At 38.4% G+C, this 23,745-nt stretch overlaps 1 protein-coding gene across 2 annotated transcripts; it reads left to right on the top strand.

Annotated features, from left to right (window-relative positions):
* Nucleotides 1–1,366: 1,366 nt before the first annotated feature.
* Nucleotides 1,367–20,712, top strand: LOC128691834 (18S rRNA (guanine-N(7))-methyltransferase). 2 transcript variants are annotated; one of them, XR_011394115.1, is made up of 8 exons: nucleotides 1,367–1,498; nucleotides 2,174–2,211; nucleotides 4,530–4,708; nucleotides 6,887–7,080; nucleotides 11,987–12,115; nucleotides 17,077–17,180; nucleotides 20,224–20,327; nucleotides 20,476–20,712. XR_011394115.1 is itself a non-coding variant. In XM_053780752.2 (7 exons), exons 1-7 carry the CDS (start codon nucleotides 1,457–1,459, stop codon nucleotides 20,615–20,617), a joined length of 828 nt encoding a protein of 275 aa, XP_053636727.1. In that variant the 5' UTR covers nucleotides 1,369–1,456; the 3' UTR covers nucleotides 20,618–20,712. The 2 variants fall into 2 exon arrangements, 1 of the variants encoding a protein (XP_053636727.1); XM_053780752.2 differs by lacking the exon at nucleotides 20,224–20,327 and having other exon boundaries at nucleotides 1,369–1,498.
* The last annotated feature ends 3,033 nt before the right edge of the window (nucleotides 20,713–23,745 follow it).

Raw genomic sequence — 23,745 nt, 5'->3', positions numbered from 1 at the left:
TAAGGGTACTAAACCGTATCCCCCATGGTACTAATCACAGGAAACACTATTACCTAGCTGCAAAACAACCAAGAAGCGAGTTAATAATAATAATAATATCTTTATTTCTACAAGTACATGTACAAGGTATACAGACCATAGCCAACATCAATGATATACTACTATATAGAAAGCCGCTTGTTATGCTGAGCATTTCCCGCAAATTAGGTCAGTTTTGTTTTGTCCCAGGATGCAGTTGTCAACAAACACCCAGGTACCTATTTCACTGATGAAGAATATAGACAACCGGTGTAAGAAAACATTCCCAATGTTTCTACCCTCGCCGGGAATCGAACCCGGACACTCACCATGTGAAGCGAGAGCTTTAGCCACCAGGCCACGGGGCTCTAGGCCTTTCGTGTTGCAATCACCACATCTTCAGAAACTTGCAATGTTGCAAAAATGAGTAGAAAGTCCAGGTAGATTCGTTCAAGGGAACTACTCCCAGCTGTGTATAGATATCTCATGGACACATCTATACAAACCGTACTGCCAGAAATACTTGTAGCTTAACCTTAGTCTAGCAGTAACAGAATTTTGCACTCTACTGACTTTGTTGCTGTCTCCATAAATATGATTAACTTGACAGATCCCGGCCGGGGATTGAACCAAGGACGCTCAATGTGTGAGGTGAGAGAGTTGCCTGCCAGGCCACGGTATACAGTGGGATGCCTGAATATGCTAATGTTTAGACCTGGAATCCACTTGCTCTAACTTGATAAATTCATATTCCTATTTCTTTTCCCGTAGCTCGGTTAGTTGCGCAATCAGCTCACACAATGAGGTTCATGGTTCGATCCCCGGTATGTCTGGAAACATTGGGACATGTTTCCTTTACATACCTGCTCTCCATGTTCACTTAACAGTAAGTAGGTACCTGAGTGTTAGTCGACAGGTGAGGGTCGCATCCTGGGGACAAAATTAACTTGATTTGCCCAAAATGCTCTACGTAACTAGAGGTTCGCTATATAGTATGTCACTGATGTCAGATATGGTCTGTATACGTAGTACACGTATTGTAGAAATAAAGACGAAAGAAATTGTGTTAGGCGAGAGTACTGCGTACCAGGTCACGGGACACTGTGGTGAACTTGCCAGTGTTTAGGCCTCGAATTCAACTGATCTAACCTGGGAAATTCATGTTCCCGATTCTTTTTTCGGACAAAACCTTATTTCCTTTTTAATTCCCACCCATATTAGGGCAACACATTTTTCTCCCACTCCAGGGAGGCAGGATTATTATTTTCATAATAAAAAAAAAGAAAAGCTAAACCTAATCAGACATCATTATTACTATTAAAATAAAAAGAAGCGCTAAACCTAACCGTGAGGCCGGAGTCAATAAGGTTTACGCTTTGGTGTCCCTTAATAACCCCAACAACAACATTTCTGTTATAGTGACCGCATGTGAAGAAAGATGTCTTCTCGGCGGCCAGAACTGCAAGCACCACCACAAGTGGTAATATATCCTTCCTCACATGAAATAATATTCATTTTTAAAGGGGTGGAAGGGTAAGCCAGTGGAAGGTCTCAGTCAGATGACTTGGGTCTTTATGGTCCACGTCCCCTCAAGAAAGGTTCCTTGATGTTGGTGAGGGGCTCTTGATTTAGGGAATTGGATCTGTGCTCCAGTTCCCCAAATTAAGCCTGAATGCCTTCCACACCCCCCCCCAGGCGCTGTATAATCCTCCGGGTTTAGCGCTTCCCCTTGATTATAATAATAATATGGTCCGCGTCAGGAAACTTGTCCAGTTTCCTGACGAATCTTACCTTGCCTTCCTCGCACACTCCATAAGACTAATTGTATATAAGTGGTCCACAGAACCGACAAGTTGATAAATCAGACACATGTGCAACACAGTGGACTGATTACAACGACTCCAGACTGAGGGACTGATCACCTCAAACCCATCTTCAAACATTCTTCTCTGTATTGGACTGAGGAAGGCACTGTGTTTTTAAACATTTCCAAAAAGATACCCAAGTGTTGTACATGTGTCTAATTTATCATGACTAATTGTATTGCTCTAGCTAACCCAGACATCACAGAGTTTTCTTTTAACTGTTATATATGACGGTGTAGAAAGTGTGATGGGTTAAGTACATCACTAATTTTTTCTTATTTGCCTTGCAGTATTATGGAGTCGATGAAGCTCGCAAATACACTCAGAAGTAAGTATCATTTCCCATGGTCAAAATTTTACATGAGATAGTAATGTGTAAAATAAAAGGACACAACTGCAACTAATGTGACATTTTATTGTGGCAACGTTTCACCCTCCAGGAGCTTTGTCAAGCCGTAACGGCTTGACAAAGCTCCTGGAGAGAGAAACGTTGCCACAATAAAATGTCACATTAGTTGCACTTGTGTCCTTTTACTTTACATATTGTTGGTAATTCTACCAACTTTATTACAGGTAGTAATGTCTAAATTAGTCACTGTAGTTAATATTCATGTTATTAATACAATTGTTATCAACTTAGGAATGGAGTAAGGCCCAGCCTGGGTAATAAGTGACTATTCCTTGGCTGATTTTTGCAATTAATTATAGTTTGAGTTATATAATATTAAATTGGGTTTTATTGTGCAAATTAATAAAAATGAATAACCTACTTTAGTGAAACTCGCCTAATACAACCTAAAATATCTTAACCTTACTCTGCTCTGTTGGTACTGGTACATTTACCCTCTAAGTATATTTGGCCGGGTGCATGACACGACTTAATGCTAATCATTAGTTGGCTCAGACATGCAACAGATGTATTTTTTATGCTAATATCTCTCAGAGATATTAGCATATTATCAAAGGATAACAAAAAGATTAGGTGATGAAAGACTGGATATCAGATTGGAGGGAGAGAGTATGGAGGAGGTGAATGTATTCAGATATTTGGGAGTGGACGTGTCAGCGGATGGATCTATGAAAGATGAGGTGAATCATAGAATTGATGAGGGGAAAAGGGTGAGCGGTGCACTTAGGAGTCTGTGGAGACAAAGAACTTTGTCCTTGGAGGCAAAGAGGGGAATGTATGAGAGTATAGTCTTACCAACGCTCTTATATGGGTGTGAAGCGTGGGTGATGAAAGTTGCAGCGAGGAGGAGGCTGGAGGCAGTGGAGATGTCATGTCTGAGGGCAATGTGTGGTGTGAATATAATGCAGAGAATTCGTAGTTTGGAAGTTAGGAGGAGGTGCGGGATTACCAAAACTGTTGTCCAGAGGGCTGAGGAAGGATTGTTGAGGTGGTTCAGACATGTAGAGAGAATGGAGCGAAACAGAATGACTTCAAGAGTGTATCAGTCTGTAGTGGAAGGAAGGTGGGGTAGGGGTCAGCCTAGGAAAGGTTGGAGGGAGGGGGTAAAGGAGGTTTTGTGTGCGAGGGGCTTGGACTTCCAGCGGGCATGCGTGAGCATGTTTGATAGGAGTGAATGGAAACAAATGGTTTTTAATACTTGACGTGCTGTTGGAGTGTGAGCAAAGTAACATTTATGAAGGGATTCAGGGAAACCGGCAGGCCGGACTTGAGTCCTGGAGATGGGAAGTACAGTGCCTGCACTCTGAAGGAGGGGTGTTAATGTTACAGTTTAAAAACTGTAGTGTAAAGCACCCTTCTGGCAAGACAGTGATGGAGTGAATGATGGTGAAAGTTTTTCTTTTTCGGGCCACCCTGCCTTGGTGGGAATCAGCCAGTGTGCTAATAAAAAAAAAAAAAATCTCTCAGATTAACAATTTGCACAAGTTCTGCTGCGTAGTTGTCATAAATTATAGCCCTCAACCTGTTGTGAGACAGTCCTGAAATTTCCAAAGTAATGATTTACTGCTATTTTGCAAGTCGTTCATATAACTTTGAAGGGATTTGAACTGGATCTCATTGTTTGTGAATCAATTGGTAGTGGCCTCATTTCAAATAATGAGGAACTAGGATTTGATTCCTGTACAAGTGGAAACTTTGGGCATGTTTCCTTGATATGATATCCCTGTTCACCTAGCAGAGAGGAGGTACTGTACCAGGTTGTTAGCCAACTGGTGTAGGTCACATCCTGGAGTGGATTAAAAAACCATTATGTAAATAAGTCAGTCTGATGCCACGGCTTTATTGGGTTATTCTGGGTTGTCAACCCTTTAAGATAATGATATGAACAAAATCTTCTGACTTGAACTCCATTGAGAACCTCAGGGCAGTGGTAGAGAGAGATCTACTAGGGGAAGGATGTCAGCCCGCTCCCACAACTTTAGGACACCGTGAGTCGTGGGAGAATTTACCCCATGAAACCTTGAAGAATGTGTTAATCACTTCCTAGATGGTTGAAGGATCTCCTGAAGTGCAAGAGGTGACCTGGTGTATGGTCGTGGCATTAGAGGGGGCCAGTGTACTTTAATGAGCACTGTATGTTCCAATTAGTCAGATTACACAGTTCCTCAGAAGCTGTACTGCAAATAAATTTTAAAAATTATAATTAATTATTACTGAAGAGCCTTTTATTTCAACAGTTCTCGGATAATTGAAGTACAAGAAAAATGCACAGAACGAGCTCTGGAATTGCTGGCACTCCCAGATGACACTCCTGCCCTACTGCTGGACCTTGGCTGTGGCTCTGGACTCTCTGGTGAAGCTATAACAGAGCATGGACACATGTGGGTTGGCATGGACATATCTCCAGCAATGTTAGGTAAGTTCTAGTGTTTTTAACACTTAAACTGATTTAGTCACTTTAAACAAATTAAACAATTATTCATTCTTTTAGAATTGCCAAGCATCAAAGCCTGAATATAACTAGGAAACAAAAACCTTAAAAAAATTAATCCTTGCCCTTTTATGGTGTTGAAATTTGATCTTTACTGTTTCTACTGCATTCATCTTGAACATGTTTCTGTGGTATAGTCATGGTGAGTTCCTGTTTGGTAAGGAAATGATGCTTTTATTATGATGATGCTCACATGTAGAACTCGGCTGATGCTGCCTCCTATTATTTATTATTGTTTCTCAACACTGATTATCAGATGTGTTTACAGTGTCTTGAAAAGTTGGATACTCTGAGAATTTTAAGAATTGTAAAAGTAGTTAGTGTTTTGTGATACAGTAGCTAATCCAACTTTTCTCAGCAGGTCCTCATTAACCCTTAAACTGTCCAAACGTAGATCTATGTTTTTTCAACACTTGAAAGTACATAAAAAAACGTAGATTTTTTTTTACATTTGAAAGCGTGTAAAAAACTTTGATCTACTTTTTTTTTGTTATATTTGAAAATATGTAAAAAAAAATGTAGATCTACTTTTGGAGCACTACGCATGTGAATGTAGATCTATGTTTGGACAGTTTAACCCTTTGAGGGTCGACAGGCCCTCTCCGAAACTCGTTCTCAGGGTCGGCCAAATTTAAAAAAAAAAAAAAATTATTTTCTCTTATGAAAAGATAGAGAATCTTTTCCCGATCATAAAGACACCAAAAGTTTGAAATTTGATAGAAAACTTACGGAATTATGCTCTCGCAAAGTTAGCGGTCTCGGCGATGTTTACGCATCGGCAATTTTGCCCACTTTGAGCCCCATTTTCGGCCAATTTCACTGTACTAGTCGACAAAAAACATGAATATTTCGCTAGAACTCCATTTTTTCTATCGAATGGATGCAAGAAACCACTCATTTATGAAATTCAACTATCCAGTACAGTGGTCAGAATTTAGCAATTTTGCCAATTTCACACAAATTTCAAAAGATGCCAATTTCGGAATAGGGTCCAGAATAAACAAGAAAGACATTCCTGGCACTAAAATGACATTTCCTCTAGTCATTAGTCATGTCTCACGTCCCCTCTTATATTCTTTTGCTTTCCACTTTGAATTTTTATTTTCACAAAAAATATAAGATTTACTGTTATGCAGACTACTGCATTAGTGTAAAAAATGGTATAAATATTATTGGTGCACTTGTGAAAGAATATTAGACTCACCAGTTGACGTGTATTGCACGCTTGGCACGATTTGTTTACTTTTGAAGTTTGGTAAAAATCGAACATTTCTGCTACTTTGAGCTCAATTTCAAGGCACCTTTCTTTGTAAAACCAGTCAAAATCATCTCAATTTCTGTAATATGTCTTCCATTCTATAAAATGAGACCAAGAAAACTAGAATACAACAATAAATACCATACGAAAATACACTGCAAAGTCGCTGATTTATTAAAAAAAATGGTCAAAGTTTTTTTTTTCTCATTATGCACTGTGTGCTGCAGGATTTTTTTTAGACTGTGCACACTGACCACATAGACCCATTCTTTCATATGAAGGCCTACCAGCTTTCTCCCACTAGATTTGAGGCCGCTAGAATTTATGAGTACTAGTACGTCAAAAACCCCTACGCGTAAAACGTACTAGTACGACGAAAACCCTCAAAGGGTTAAAGGTTAACTCTTCCCACAATTTCCAAATACAGTACTTTAAGTAACAACTGAGAAAATGTGAGGTAACTTGTAATGTAGTAATTTTTAATTTTTACATTAGTAAATGTCCATGAGAAAGTGGAGAAGAACCCTTCATCCATAAGCCATTCATGTCATAAGAGGCATCTAAAATGTTGGGATCAAGTGTTTCTTCTTTTTTTGGGTCACCCTGCCTCGGTGGGAGATGTCGGGTGTGTTAAAAAAATTAAAGAAATTTCATGGTGTCTGGAATGCAACTGTATTTTTCTTATATGTTCTTCACTTTGCACTGTACTGTACTGCACCTTGTTCCATGCCGATTTTCAGAAATGTAATCTGTGTGTTTTGAGAGGATTTACTGTACTCATCATATTAATATCCTTAAACTCAAAATACATTAAATATGGACATAGCTACATATTTTACCCACAGACACTGCACTGGAAAGAGAAGTAGAAGGAGATATGTTGCTTGCAGATATAGGTCAAGGGGTTCCCTTCCGTGCTGGTATGTTTGATGGAGCCATTAGCATTTCAGCTATCCAGTGGTTGTGCTATGCAAACTCAGCCAGCCACAAACCAGCCAAGAGGTTATACAAGCTCTTCATGTCTTTATTTGCAAGCATGGTAAGATTTGTGGTAGTATACTGATAGATGTACATATTGTATTGTATTATAAGAAACACTAAACTTGTGTGGGTCAGTCAGGTCAAGGTATGCTGGAAGCTATAGTTACTGTTTTCTAATTGCTGCTTGGTCCCTGACCACACAGGCTCTTGGTAAACTACATTCATAGATAGGTGCATTCATCTACATTCATAGACAGGTGCATTCATAGATAGCTGCTACCATGCTTTAAATCTAAATACAGGTACAACATCGATTTTCCAGACCTTTTGGTTCCAAAGCCTTTCCAGATTACTGAGATTTCCACTTTTAGAGAGTGCAGTATTCCTTTGTCTTGGGGTTGGATAAGTGATGTACAGTTGGGTGGTAAATACACTGCTGCAGGAATTTCAAGTTCCTGCTCATAAATTTGTATGGATTTTAAAAGTTTACAGACCATCAGTGTCCAGAAAATCAATGTTGTACCTGTACTGCATTGCACATGCGTTCTATGTATTTTCTTGAACTGCTTTATGCCTCCATAGTAAAGAAAATGCTGCTAAATGATAGCACTGTCCCTATTTGTATATTATACTGGACTGTATATAGTTTGCAAGGGAAGTCAAGGGAAATGTATGAATATGTTTAACCTTTTCACTGCCATGACCCCTGAAATTAAAAGCCCTTTAAAAAATATCTTCTAAAATGGTAGATAATATTTTACTAAAGGTAATGACACCATAAATACAAAATTTTATTTAAAACTTGTGGAATTACACAGGCACGAAATTGGGAGCACTGTATGCAACTATGATTTTTGCCCACTTTGAAACCCACTTTCCTAATATCCAAACTCTGAATTCCCTTTATAATATTCACACCACATACTTTGCCCTCAAACACGACATCTCTACTTCCTCCAGCTGCTTCCTCACTACAGCATTCAAAACCTGTGCTGAGGAGGAGTCCTTATTCCAGAGAATTAGACCTGATTTCCCTTTCCTTGGTTCAAATCTCATTTCCTCGCATTCTGCCCAGGCACTGTATGACCCCTACAGATTTAGCACTCCACCATGAATGTAATAATAAAAAAAACTGTGAGCCTTGTTTGCTTGGAATATATTCTGAAACTTTGGCTTCTTAGGTAAAAAAAAAAATTATATTGTTATTTCTTAATTGATAGAACAGTTAACATTCTGTTTCTTAATTTATAGTCACTATTCTTGTTCTTAATTTATAGAACAGTTAATATTCTTGTTCTTAATTTATAGAACAGTTAATATTCTTGTTCTTAATTTATAGAAGAGTTAATATTCTTGTTCTTAATTTATAGAACAGTTAATATTCTTGTTCTTAATTTATAGAACAGTTAATATTCTTGTTCTTAATTTATAGAACAGTTTATATTCTTGTTCTTAATTTATAGAACAGTTAATATTCTTGTTCCTAATTTATAGAACAGTTAATATTCTTGTTCTTAATTTATAGAACAGTTAATATTCTTGTTCTTAATTTATAGAACAGTTAATATTCTTGTTCTTAATTTATAGAACAGTTAATATTCTTGTTCTTAATTTATAGAACAGTTTATATTCTTGTTCTTAATTTATAGAACAGTTAATATTCTTGTTCTTAATTTATAGAACAGTTAATATTCTTGTTCTTAATTTATAGAACAGTTAATATTCTTGTTCTTAATTTATAGAACAGTTAATATTCTTGTTCTTAATTTATAGAACAGTTAATATTCTTGTTCTTAATTTGTAGAATAATCAGTATTCTATTTCTTGATTTATGTAAGTCAGTATTCTTGAATGATAGAATGATCAGTATCTTACGGTACTTCTTTATAGAATCAGTATATTTTTAATGATAGAACAGTTAGTATTCTACTTATTATTTTATAGAATAGTGAGTGTTCTGTTATTAAGTGACAGAACAGTCGCTATTCTACCCGTTAATTGATAAAACAACTAGTATCCTTGAAATTTATATTATTTTATGAAATACAGTGGACCCCCACTTAACAATCACCTCCAAATGCGACCAATTATGTAAGTGTATTTATGTAAGTGCGTTTGTACGTGTATGTTTGGGGGTCTGAAATGGACTAATCTACTTCACAATATTCCTTATGGGAAAAAATTCGGTCAGTACTGGCACCTGAACATACTACTGGAATGAAAAAAGTTCGTTAACCGGGGGTCCACTGTATATATTTTTTTTATTATTAACACATTGGCCGTTTCCCACCAAGGCATGGTGACCAGAAAAAGAAAAACTTTCATCATCATTCACTTCATCACTGTCTTGCCAGAGGCATGCTTACACTACAGTTATAAAACTGCAACATCCCTCCTTCAGAGTGCAGGCACTGTACTTCCCATCTCCAGGAATCAAGTCCGGCCTGTCAGTTTCCCTGAATACCTTCTTAAATGTTACCTTGCTTATGCTCCAACAGCACGTCAAGTCCTAAAAAACATTTGTCTCCATTTGCTCCTATCTAACACGCTCATACATGCTCGCTGGAAGTCCAAGCCCCTCACACAAAACCTCCTTTACCCCCTCCCTCCAACCTTTCCTAGGCTGACGCATACCCCGTCTTCTCTCCACTACAGATTTATACACTCTTGAAGTCATTCTATTTCGTTCCATTTTCTCTATATGTCCAAACCATCTTAATAACCCTTCCGGATAATAGTTTTGGTAACCCCACACTTCCTCTTAATCTCCAAACTATGAATTCTTTGCATTATATTCACACCACACATTGCCCTCAGACATGACATCTCCACTGCCTCCAGCCTTCTTGTTGCAACATTCACCACCCATGCCTAACACCCATACAAGAGCGTTGATGTAACTATACTCTCATACATTCCCCTCTTTGCTTTCATGGATAAAGTTCTTTGTCTCCACAGACTCCTCAGTGCACCACATCTTTCATAGACACATCTGCTGACACATCCACTCCCAGATATCTGAATACATTCACCTCCTCCATACTCTCTCCCTCCAATCTGATATCCAATCTTCCATTTTTTTATCCTCATCACCTTACTCTTTCCTATATTCACTTTTAATTTCCTTCTTTTACATACCCAACCAAATTCATCAATCAACCTCTGCAGCTTCTCTTCAGAATCTCCCAAAAGCATAGTGTCATCAGCAAAGAGCAACTGTAACAACTCCCACTTTGTGTTAGATTCTTCATCTTTTAACCCCACACCTCTTGCCAACACCTGAGCATTCACTTCTCTTACAGCTCCATCTATAAATATATTGAACAGCCATGGTGACATCACACATCTAAGGCCTACTTTTACTGGGAAATAATTTCCCTCTTGCCTGCATACTCTAACCTGAGCCCCACTATCCTCGTAAAGATTCTTCACTGCTTTCAGTAACCTACCTCCTATTCCATACATTTGCAACATCTGCCACATTGCCCCCCTATCCACCCTATCATAAGCCTTATCCAAATCCATAAATGCCACAAAAACCTCTTGACTCTTATCTAAATACTGTTCACCTATATGTTTCACTGTAAACACTTGGTCTACACATTCCCTACCCTTCGTAAAGCCTCCTTGTTCATCTGCTATCCTGCTCTCCATCTTACTCTTAATTCTTTCAATAATAACTCTACCATACACTTTACCAGGTATACTCAACAGACTTTTTTTTTTTTCAACAAACCGGCCGTATCCCACCGAGGCAGGGTGGCCCAGAAAGAAAAACAAAAGCTTCTCTTTTTAAATTTAGTAATTTATACAGGAGAAGGGGTTACTAGCCCCTTGCTCCTGGCATTTTAGTCGCCTCTTACAACATGCATGGCTTACAGAGGAAGAATTCTGTTACACTTCCCCATGGAGATAAGAGGAAATAAACAAGAACAAGAGCTAGAAGAAAACCCAGAGGGGTGTATATATATATATGCTTGTACATGTATGTGTAGTGTGACCTAAGTGTAAGTAGAAGTAGCAAGACGTACCTGAAATCTTGCATGTTTATGAGACAGAAAAAAGACACCAGCAATCCTACCATCATGTAAAACAATTACAGGATTCTGTTTTACACTCACTTGGCAGGATGGTAGTACCTCCCTGGGTGGTTGCTGTCTACCAACCTACTACCTACACTCAACAGACATTTTTTTTTTCTTTTTTTTCACCAACCAGCCATATCCCACCAAGGCAGGGTGGCTCAAAAAGAAAAACAAAAGTTTCTCTTCTTAAATTTAGTAATTTATACAGGGAAAGGGGTTACTAGCCCCTTGCTCCCGGCATACTCAACAGACTTATTCCCCTATAATTTTTACTGTCTGTTTTGTTCCCTTTGCCTTTATACAAAGGAACTATGCATGCTCTCTGCCAATCCCTAGGTACCTTACCCTCTTCCATATATTTATTAAATAAGAGCACTAACTACTCCAAAACTATATCCCCACCTGCTTTTAACATTTGTCTTTATCCCATCAATCACAGCTGTTTTACCCCCTTTCATTCTACCCACTGCCCCATGCACTTCGCCCACAGTCACAACTGGTTCTTCTTTACTCCTATAAGATGTTATTCCTCCTTGCCCTATACACAAAAGCACAGCTTCCCTATCTTCATCAGCATTTAACAATTCCTCCATCTTCCCAATACCTCTAACTCGCCGTTTCATAACTCTCCTCTCCTATTTTTGACTACCAAATCCATTTGTTCCCTAGGCTTTCTCAAATTTTTAATCTCACTCCATAACTTTTTCTTATTTTCAACAAAATTTGTAGATAATATCTCACCCACTCTTTCATTTGCTCTCTTTTTACATTGCTTCACCACTCTCTTAACCTCTCTTTTTCTCTCCATACACTCTTCCCTCCTTGCATCACTTCTACTTTTTAAAAACCTCTCATATGCTTACTTTTTCTCTCTTACAGGCTCGAGGAAGTCGTGTTGTATTTCAGTTCTACCCTGAGAACGACTCGCAAGTGGAGCTGATAGTGTCACAGGCTATGCGTGCAGGATTTACTGGTGGTCTTGTGGTTGACTATCCCAACTCGTCCAAAGTAACTTGCCTTTTACTTCTTTTATACATTACTGCTTTGACAGCAGGACATAAGAGAATTAAAAAATCAAATAAAAATTTTATTTATAAAAAAATGCTGCATGTAAAGAGGTGGCACATTGGTATGAGTACAGGCAGGCCCCCTTTGAACCTACTAACATACTGGGCATACACATATACACGTGGGCTTATTACATGTACAGGACACTGTGCAAATATTTACCATGTGTTAAAACAATTACTGGAGAGGTACTGTCAAGAAATTTTAATGAAAATAAGAAAAAAATGTGGAGTGAGTTAAACAAGTTAAGAAAGCCTAGGGAACAAATGGATTTGTCAGTTAAAAACAGAGTAGGGGAATTAGTAGATGGGGAGATGGAGGTTTTGGGTAGATGGCGAGAATATTTTGAGGAACTTTTAAATGTCGAAGAAAGGGAGGTGGTAATTTCATGCACTGGCCAGGGAGGTATACCATCTTCTAGGAGTGAAGAAGAGCAGGATGTGAGTGTGGGGGAGGCACATGAGACATTACGTAGAATGAAAGGGGGGTAAAGCATCTGGAACTGACGGGATCATGACAGAAATGTTAAAAGCAGGGGGGGACATAGTGTTGGAATGGTTGGTATTTTTGTTTAATAAATGTATGAAAGAGGGGAAGGTACCTAGGGATTGGCAGAGAGCGTGTATAGTCCCTTTATATGAAGGGAAAGGGGACAAAAGATATTGTAAAAATTATAGAGGAATAAGTTTACTGTGTGTACCAGGAAAAGTGCACGGTAGGGTTATTATTGAAAGAATTAGAGGTAAGACAGAATGTAGAATTGCGCATGAGCAAGGAGGTTTTAGAGTGGGTAGGGGATGTATAGATCAAGTGTTTACATTGAAGCATATATGTGAGCAGTACAGTGGACCCCCGCTTAACGATCCCCTCCAAATGCGACCAATTATGTAAGTGTATTTATGTAAGTGCTTTTGTACATGTATGTTTGGGGGTTTGAAATGGACTAATCTACTTCACAATATTCCTTATGGGAAAAAATTCGGTCAGTACTGGCACCTGAACATACTACTGGAATGAAAAAAGTTCGTTAACCGGGGGTCCACTGTATTTAGATAAAGGTAGGGAAGTTTTTATTGCATTTATGGATTTAGAAAAGGCATATGATGAGTGGATAGGGAAGCAATGTGGCAGATGTTGCAAGTATATGGAATAGGTGGTAAGTTACTAAATGCTGTAAAGAGTTTTTATGAGGATAGTGAGGCTCAGGTTAGGGTGTATAGAAGAGAGGGAGACTATTTCCCGGTAAAAGTAGGTCTTAGACAGGGATGTGTAATGTCACCATGGTTGTTTAATATATTTTTAGATGGGGTTGTAAAAGAAGTAAATGCTAGGGTGTTCGGGTGAGGGGCGGGATTAAATTATGGGGAATTAAATACAAAATGGAAAGTGACACAGTTACTTTTTGCTGATGATACTGTGCTTATGGGAGATTCTAAAGAAAAATTGCCAAAGTTAGTGGGCGAATTTGGGAGTGTGTGTAAAGGTAGAAAGTTGAAAGCGAACATAGAAAAGAGTAAGGTGATGAGAGTATCAAATGATTTAGATAAAGAAAAATTGGATATCAAATTGGGGAGGAGGAGTATGGAAGAAGTGAATGTATTCAGATATTTGGGAGTTGACTTGTCAGCGGATGGATTTTATGAAGGATGAGGTTAATCATAGAATTGATGAAAGAAAAAAGGTGAGTGGTGCATTGAGGTATATGTAGAGGCAAAAAATGTTATCTATGGAGGTAAAGAAGGGAATGTATGAAAGTATAGTAATACCAACACTCTTATATGGGTGTGAAGCTTGGGTTGTAAATGCTGCAGCGAGGAGGCGGTTGGAGGCAGTGGAGATGTCCTGTCTAAGGGTAATGTGTGGTGTAGATATTATGCAGAAAATTCGGAGTGTGGAAATTAGGAGAAGGTGTGGAGTTAATAAAAGTATTAGTCAGAGTGCTGAAGAGGGTTTGTTGAGGTGGTTTGGTCATTTAGAGAGAATGGATCAAAGTAGAATGACATGGAGAGCATATAAATCTGTAGGGGTAGGAAGGCGGGGTAGGGGTCGTCCTTGAAAAGGTTGGAGGGAGGGGGGTAAAGGAGGTTTTGCGGGCGAGGGGTTTGGACTTCCAGCAAGCATTTTTGAGCATGTTAGATAGGAGTGAATGGAGACAAATGGTATTTGGGACCTGACGATCTGTTGGAGTGTGAGCAGGGTAATATTTAGTGAAGGGATTCAGGGAAACCGGTTATTTTATATAACCGGACTTGAGTCCTGGAAATGGGAAGTACGATGCCTGCACTCTAAAGGAGGAGTTTGAGATATTGGCAGTTTGGAGGGATATATTGTGTATTTTTATACGTACGTATATACAGTGGACCCCCGTCTTACGATCAGCTCCCAACGCGACCAATTATGTAAGTGTGTTTTTGTAAGTGCTTTTGTACGTGTATTTTTGGGGATCTGAAACGGACTAATCTAATTCACAATATTCCTTATGGGAACAAATTCGGTCTATAACGGCACCCGAACAGACCTCTGGAATGAAATAATATTGTAAGGCGGGGGTCCACTGTACTTTTAAACTGTTGTATTCTGGGCACCTCTGCAAAAACAGTGATTATGTGTGAGTGAGATGAAAGTGTTAAATGATGATGAAAGTATTTTCTTTTTTGGGGTTTTCTTTCTTTTTGGGTCACCCTGCCTCGGTGGGAGAAGGCCAACTTGTTGGAAAAAAAAAAATACTAGAGATAAATAAATTCTGATATTCCACGTGTATGGCTCAGCATGAGTATAAATTCCATGCAGATGAAAGAACCCAAAATTTGGAACAACATATTTTTGGGCAATTTGTTCCAAATTGTTGAAAAACACTTCTTGAGTATGATGCAATAATTTAAATTGTAATGATCATAAGAGTTTACTGTTGGTATATTGTGTCTTGAATAACAAAAAGGCACAATACTGTGACTGGAACAATACACAAATAACCCACACATAGGAGAGAGGAGCTTATAACTTTGTAAATAGTCACTTATTTAATCACAAGTCGGACCGAAATGTCATCATAAGCTCCTCTCTCCTATGTGCGGGTTATTTGTGTGTTAATTGTGTCATACTACTAGCTTACTCAAAAATTATTCATACTGAATTGTCACACAAAACTAAAATTACATGTTATTATAATTATCTTAATACCTGCATTGTTTTTAAGTGTAGTGCTAATTGTAGTTTGCCCAAAATGTTTGGCATAACAAAGGACTTTCCTAAGAATGTATGAAGAGATGTCATCCCTGAGGTAAATCGACGCTAATTCTCGGAAATAAAATTTAACTTTGACTTGACATTATTGTTTAACCCTTTCAGGGTCCGTCCCGTAGATCTACGGCTTTACGTTCAGGGTCCAAACCGTAGATCTACGCCATGAGCTCAGCTCACTCTGATAAACTGTGAGTGGTACATTTGGGCCTAGGTATGAGAGAATACATCTATGTGGTATGTGTGCACCACATAAAACAGATCCTGCAGCACACTGTGTATAATGAGAGAAAAAAAATGAAATCATGATTTTTCGATTAAAACAGCAACTTTGCAGTGTTTTTTCGTATGTTTTTTATAGTTGTATTTGCAATTTCTTGGTCTCATTTGATAGAATGGAAGACATATTACAGAAATAGAGATGATTTTGATTGGTTTTAGCACTGGAAATGGCTTGAAACTGAGCTCAAAGTAGCAGAAATGTTAAATTTTTGCTGATATTCAAGAGTAAACAAACGACCTCACACATCTAATACACGCCAGCTGGTGGGTCTAATATACATTCACAAATATGGTGATGATATTTATACAATTATTACAGTATTGCATAACAGTAAATCTTCTATTTTTTGGTGTGAATAAAAATTCATTATGTGAATAAAAAATCAAAATGGAATTTATTTGTAAAGCCTCAAAACATAACTAATGAACAGAGGAAATGGTAGTTTAGTGCCAGGAATGCCTACATTGTTCATTCTGGACCCTATTTTGAAATTGGAATATTTTGAACTTTGTGTTAAATTGGCCAAATTAACAATTTCCGATCACTTTATTTTGTAGTTGAAACAGTTGACTTGGCGATTTCTTGTGCTCAATCGATAGAATAGAAGTAATACTAGTGAAATAGCTAAGAATTTGGTTGATTGGAATAATGTAATTGGCCTAAAATGGGAGTCAAAGTCGGCAAAATCGCCGATTCGTAAATATCGCTGAGACATCAAAATTCGCGAGAGCATAATTTCGTCAATTTTCCACCAAATTTCGTACTTTTTGTTTTATTACCTTCACAAAAAGATTCTCTACGATTTCATAAGAAAAAATAACAAATTTTTTTTTTTGAAAATTCTTGGACACTGGTGCGTGACTCCAGATTTGGGCCTTGGACCCTGAAAGGGTTAATATAGTGTAGCTGGTAGAGACAAGTAGCCATTAGAAATTATATTTAGGCAACATTTTTGCCTACACAGTGGGCTTTATCAAATCTGATCCTACATGGTAGTAGCGCAGAAGAGGAACGCAGTAGGTACTTACACAATAAAGTTTCCAATTGCTACTTATGTCTTTATTAACCACAACCTGTCAGTTTCCTATACTATTTACTATTATTGATTAATAAGCTGAATATTGTACTGTATAAAATTTAAATTCTAGGTTTTCAATAGCTTCAGTTTTGCCCAAAGTGCTATACATACTATGGGCCTTGCAGTAGTACTATACCTACTAAATTGTAACTTTCTTAAAAATCATACCATACTTTCACTTTTTTGCTGTAAATATAATTATTGCTGTATACCTTGAATTGTAGGTAGCAACAAATCTTGACAATGTTTTCCTATGGCATTTCAAGAAGTTGTAAGAGACAAATTATATATTTTTGACAGGCTAAGAAGATATACTTGGTGCTGATGACAGGTGGGGGTTCACTTCCCAGTGGTTTACAGGATGAAGGAAGCAGCAACAGCAGCCAGGCACTCTATCAGCGTAGGTGAGTTGCACTGCTGTCACTCTGGCAATTGAGTGTGAATGTTTTTATGGTGGTAACTGAGAGTCTGATTGTTACCAAGTACAGTGGTCCCTCAATTATCGTCCATAATCCGTTCCTGGAAGTAGGACTGTTATCGAAATAGACGATTTTCGAATCAATTTTCCACATAAGAAATAATGTAAATGCAATTAATCTGTTCCTGACACCCAGAAGTATTAAAACAAAAAATTTTTTTACATGAAATATAGATGTAGTACATAAACAATACAATGAGACATGATGAATGAAACATTAACAGCATAACACTTACCTTTATTGGCGATTCTTCTTTGTGTATGGAAGACTGGAGGAGGAGAGACATTGAATTACTGTTTGGAAGGGGAATCCCCTTCCATCAACACCTCAGGTACCAAGTGCTTTTCTGATGTTACTTCTCTTCTCTGTTTCTTAATGCCACTAAGACCAGCTTGAGAGTCACTGGAGTCCTGTCTCCCAAAAAAACTGTCCAGAGAGCTCTGTTTCTGGCATCTCTTTAAAACTTCCCTAAAATGGGCCAAGACTCTGTCACTGTACAAGTTGCTGATATGGCTTGCAACATCCTTCTCAGGGTGATGTTTCTCCATAAATCTTTCCATCCTACCCCACATTTCAAAAATCTCCTTAATTTCTGAAGAAGGCACCTTCTTCCATCTCTCTTCCTCCTCCTCTGCAGCAAGATTCTGAGCTGCGATCTGTTGCTCTTCCTGCTGAAACTCTTGCTCCTTTCATATTGTTCAATGATGTTTTTCTTAAATTCACTCGTATTTCTCACCTTCTTTACCAAGGTTTGGCACTAGGAGCTTTCTTTGGAGCCATGGTAGCTTATTTAGCACTTGCAATCACTAAAATGAATGGAATATTATGAAATATTTCGTATGAACACGTGAGGGGACCGTCGCTCACTGGTAAACAATGGCATACTGGCTGGGAATGGCTCAGAGCCGTGAGTACACGTCCAGGACGAAAGACGATTAGCGAGTTAATGGACCATTTGCGAGCCAATGTTTAGACGAAATAACGGGACTAGTATTTCCAAAATGGACGACTTTCAGGCTGGACGATTATTGAGGGGCCACTGTACAGTGGTACCTCGAGTTTCGAACAGCTCCCAACTCTTAAAATTATGTAAGTGTGTTTTTGTAAGTGCTTTTGTAAGTGTATTTTTGTTGGTCCGAAACGGACTAATCTAATTTACATTATTCCTTATGGGAACAAATTCATTCGGTATCGGCACTCGAACAGACTTCTGGAACGAATTAAGTTCATAACCTGAGGTACCACTGTAGTTAGTACTGTATTACAGTACATACAAAAAGGAGTCTTGGTGATACATACACAAGTTTGGTTTGGGCATTTAGTGAGGATGGAAAAAAAATATGATAAGGAGTGCACATAAATCTGGGGTGGAGAGAAGGTAAGGAATGGGTCATCCAAGCTTGGCTTGTGCATGCATCTTATATAGGAGTGAGTGAAGGCAAGTGGATTTTATAATTTAACATGCTATTGGAATGTGAGCAAGGCAGAAGTTATGAAGGGATTCAGGGAAACCAGCCAAACTTGCCTGAAGTGCACTGACATTGCACTTCAGATGACCATCCAAACCTCAACATCCACACCCCTCCTTCAGAGGAGGGGTGACTCTACAAAGAAGACTTTCACTGTCACTTATTTAATCACTGTCTTGTGCACTAACATTACAGTTCACATGAGTTGCCCTGCCTCGACGAGAGATAGCTGGAGTGTTAAAAAAAATCACACTTTATTAAGACCACAATCTTGAAGCATAAGCACAAATGCAAAGTTCACTTCACACCACAGTGTTTCAATACTAACTTCATTTATCACTGTCACTTTCTGTTCTCTTTTGTCTACCGGGTATCTCATTGTTTACAAATTTTGGCTTCACAGTTTATCACTGACTCTCTCAGAGATTTTGTTGTGTTTTTCAAACAATGCACAATCTGTCCAGACACAGTTATGCTTCAGGGTTGCAGCACTCAGGACTACTACTTTGTTTACTGTTCAGAAAGGCAGTTTCATACTGTCATCTTGTGTAATTAAAATGGTAGTCTCCCATTCAAGCTTCTCTAATACTTAATAATTTACTTTGGTTATATCGTGAGTGATTCCAGGATCATTGCTATCTTGGCTCAATCTCACACTAAATTGGAAATTTAATATTACAGGAATGGAAAGTAAAATACAGCCTCTCTTCACTTAGCAATGTGCTTGTTTACCAACAACTCAGACTTACAACGGGCTCTCTGACCAGTATGCATACCTAAATAATGTATATTAGAGCTGATTTCCTCTATTCTGTTTATTACACTATACAGTATAAACATTTAAAAATATACCAGAAATGTTATAAATGGTGCAAAAGGTGACATTAAAACAATATCAAAGATGGTTGACATAAACCCACTACCATTATAGTATGCTCCTCACTTAGCGACGAATTCATTTACCGGCGTGATCTTAGGAACAGAACTCCATCATTAAGTGAGGAGAAGCTGTATTAAAAAACACACAGGAATACAACTTGTTTGTTATAGACCTCTTGTATTATTTTTGTAGTGTAGAGAAGATTGAGCATACTTGAGTGGAATACAGTGGACCCCCGCCTTATAATATTAATCTGTTCCTGAGAGCTCATCGTAAGAGGAAAATATCATTAGCTGAATTAATTTTCCCCATAAGAAATAATGGAAATCAAATTACATTCGTTCCTGACACCCCAAAGTATGAAAAAAAAAAAAATTTTATCACATGAAATACTAATTTTAATACACACAAACTGAAGAAGGCATGCACAATTACTACTCTACTAAGAATAGAATACTACATGACACTTACCTTTATTGAAAATCTGGTGATGATTGATGGGATGGGAGGAGGGGAGAGCATGGAAGTTATTGTTTAGGAGGGGAATCCCCTTCCATTATGACTTGAGGTAGCAAGTCCTTTTCTGGGATTACTTCTCTTCTTCTTTTAATGCCACTAGATGCGTAGATGCGACCGCACTGGCTGGCTTGTAAACACTGGCGCTGAGGCCACATGTGGGATGCATCCCGGATGAATCACCTAAGGCGAGTTTTTTATCGTGAGGTGAGGCAAAATTTTTGCGTTCAAATGCTTTGTATGGCGGATTTAACGTAACGCGATGCATTCGTAAGGCGGGGATCCACTTTATTTGCATTAATGTCATAGGTCATGCATAATTTCTTAGTTTGAAACAAGGTTAATTTTTTTTCAGAGAACGCATGAAGCAGATTCGCAGTGGTCGCCTGCCAAAGCGAGCGTGGATCATGCAGAAAAAGGAACGGCGAAGAAAGCAGGGCAAGGAGGTGCGGCTGGACTCTAAATATACAGGCCGGAAAAGAAGTAGTAAATTTTAATGTGTGTATATTTGCATAATTATTTGTTTTGCTTGCCATAAAATAACTGTAGAATTTATATACAGTATGCAAATTAAATAAATGTAATGATTTTATGCATTTGTTTTTATTCTTTGTTTTATTTAGCTCACCTATCTCAGTTGTAGTGACTGCTCAAATGTTACTACTTGAAGTGGTCATTAACTGGTAAGTTGCTCCTTCTTAAACTCAGATTATATTCATATTACAGGAGAGTCATGAAGACAATCTAAACAAGTGTAAAAACATTAAAACTTTAAGAAAGAGTTCATGCTGAGAAGAACCTAGCTGCTGTTTCATTACACTGTATCACACCTGCTTAATATACTTAATTGAAAGTCTGCTTATTTTATCATATGTACATCTAAACAAAATTCATTAATTAACTGGGGCAGCGGGCCTCCAGCAGCAATGGCCTGCTTGATCAGATGAGCCTGGCCCATGGCCGGGCTTCGAGAGTAGTGAAACTCTCGAAATTCTTCAAAGGTATATCAAAGGTAACTCTTTACCCTAAGGGTGAATGTTTGATTTTTTTTTCAACAAAACCGGCTGTATCCCACCAAGGCACGGTGACCTACAGTAAAAAGAAAAATGAAAGGCTTACTGAGGAAGAATTCATTTCCACTTCCCCCATGGAGATAAGAGAAAATGAACAACAAGAACCAGTAAGAAAATAGAAGAAAACACAGAGGGGTGTGTATATGCTTGTACATGTATGTGTAGTGTGACCTAAGTTAAGTAGAAGTAGCAAGATGTACCTGAAATCTTGCATGTTTATGAGACAAAAAGACACCAGCAATTCTACCATCATGTAAAACAATTACAGGTTTCCATTTTACACTCACTTGGCAGGACAGTAGTACCACTCTGGGTGGTTGCTGTTTACTAACCTATTACCTAGGGTGAATGTTTATATAATCAAAATAATCAAGGAGGTTTTAGAGTGGGTAGGGGATGTGTAAATCAAGTGTTTACATTGAAGCATATATGTGAACAGTATTTAGATAAAGGTAGGGAAATTGTTTTTGCATTTATGGATTTAGAAAAGGCATATGTTAGTGGATAGGGGAACAATGTGGCAGATGTTGCAAGTATATGTAATGGGTAGTAAGTTACTAAATGCTGTAAAGAGTTTTTATGAGGATAGTGAGGCTCAGGTTAGGGTGTGTAGAAGAGGGGGAGACTACTTCCCGGTACAAGTAGGTCTTAGACAGGGATGTGTAATGTCACCATGGTTGTTTAATATATTTATAGATGGGGTTGTAAAAGAAGTAAATGCTAGGGTGTTCGGGAGAGGGGTGGGATTAAATTATGGGGAATTAAATACAAAATGGAAATTGACACAGTTACTTTTTGCTGATGATACTGTGCTTATGGGAAATTCTAAAGAAAAATTACAAAGGTTAGTGGATGAGTTTGGGAGTGTGTGTAAAGGTAGAAAGTTGAAAGTGAACATAGAAAAGAGTAAGGTAATGAGGGTATCAAATGATTTAGATAAAGAAAAATTGGATATCAAATTGGGGAGGAGGAGTATGGAAGAAGTGAATGTTTTCAGATACTTGGGAGTTGACGTGTTGGCGGATGGATTTATGAAGGATGAGGTTAATCATAGAATTGATGAGGGAAAAAAGGTGAGTGGTGTGTTGAGGTATATGTGGAGACAAAAAACGTTATCTATGGAGGCAAAGAAGGGAATGTATGAAAGTATAGTAGTACCAATACTCTTATGTGGATGTGAAGCTTGAGTTGTAAATGCTGCAGCGAGGAGGCAGTTGGAGGCAGTGGAGATGTCCTGTCTAAGGGCAATGTGTGGTGTAAATATTATGCAGAAAATTCGGAGTGTGGAAATTAGGAGAAGGTGTGGAGTTAATAAAAGTATTAGTCAGAGGGTTGAAGAAGGGTTGTTGAGGTGGTTTGGTCATTTAGAGAGAATGGATCAAAGTAGAATGACATGGAGAGCATATAAATCTGTTGGGGAAGGAAGGTGGGATAGAGGTTGTCCTCGAAAAGGTTGGAAGGAAGGGGTAAAGGAGGTTTTGTGGGTGAGGGGCTTGGACTTCCAGCAAGCGTGCGTGAGCGTGTTCGATAGGAGTAAATGAAGATGAATGGTATTTGGGACCTGACGAGCTGTTGGAGTGTGAGCAGGGTAATATTTAGTGAAGGGATTCAGGGAAACTGGTCATTTTTATATAGCCGGACTTGAGTCCTGGAAATGGGAAGTACAATGCCTGCACTCTAAAGGAGGGGTTTGGGATATTGGCGGTTTGGAGGGATATGTTGTGTATCCTTATATGTATCTGCTTCTAAACTGTTGTATTCTGGGCAACTCTGTAAAAACATTGATTATGTGTGAGTGAGGTGAAAGTGTTGAATGATGATGAAAGTATTTTCTTTTTGGGGATTTTCTTTCTCTTTGGGTTACCCTGCCTCGGTGGGAGACTGCCGACTTGTTAAAAAAAAAAAAATGTGTAGATAACCTAGGATAACCTCCCAAAAAGTCAAAGTGGCTTATTTCCATTGGGGTCCTTGTAATATCTTATTATTTAAACCTTAAATAACAAAAAAAGTCACAATACCATGACTGGAACGAAACACAAATAACCCGCACATAGAAGAGAGGAGCTTACAACAACGTTTCGGTCCAACTGGGACCATTTACAAAGTCACACTAACGAAAAGAAGAGAGGGAGGGATATATATAGCCAGGAGGTGGTGGTAGTAGTAGTGGAGGTAGAAGGTTGTAGTAGTAGTGAGGGAGGTAGTAAGGAGGAGGAGCCAGTCAAATACTGAGAAAGAGGAGCACTGCAAGCTAGGTGCCCACAGAGGGTAAGCAAGTACATAGAGGGCGAAAAATAAATAAATAAAGAAGGAACAAATACACAAGGCAGAAGAAAGACAACCCAAAGGAGAAAAAGGAAAGAGGAAAGGGGAAGAGGGAGAAGAAGAAAAAGGAGGAATCAGGTTAAGTCATAAGTGTTCTGAAGGTTGGAACATTTTGCAATGTAGTGGGAAAGGAAGGCATCTACAAAGACAAAGCCAGGACTAAGATTCGTACAAGGAAAGTTGTGTATTAGGGAGGATTCAACCAGACGGCGACTGTTGAAGTTGGA

This window comes from Cherax quadricarinatus, chromosome 75 (assembly GCF_038502225.1).
Source record: "Cherax quadricarinatus isolate ZL_2023a chromosome 75, ASM3850222v1, whole genome shotgun sequence".
NCBI classification, from domain to species: domain Eukaryota; kingdom Metazoa; phylum Arthropoda; class Malacostraca; order Decapoda; family Parastacidae; genus Cherax; species Cherax quadricarinatus.
This window is presented reverse-complemented; position numbering and strand designations above follow the sequence as displayed.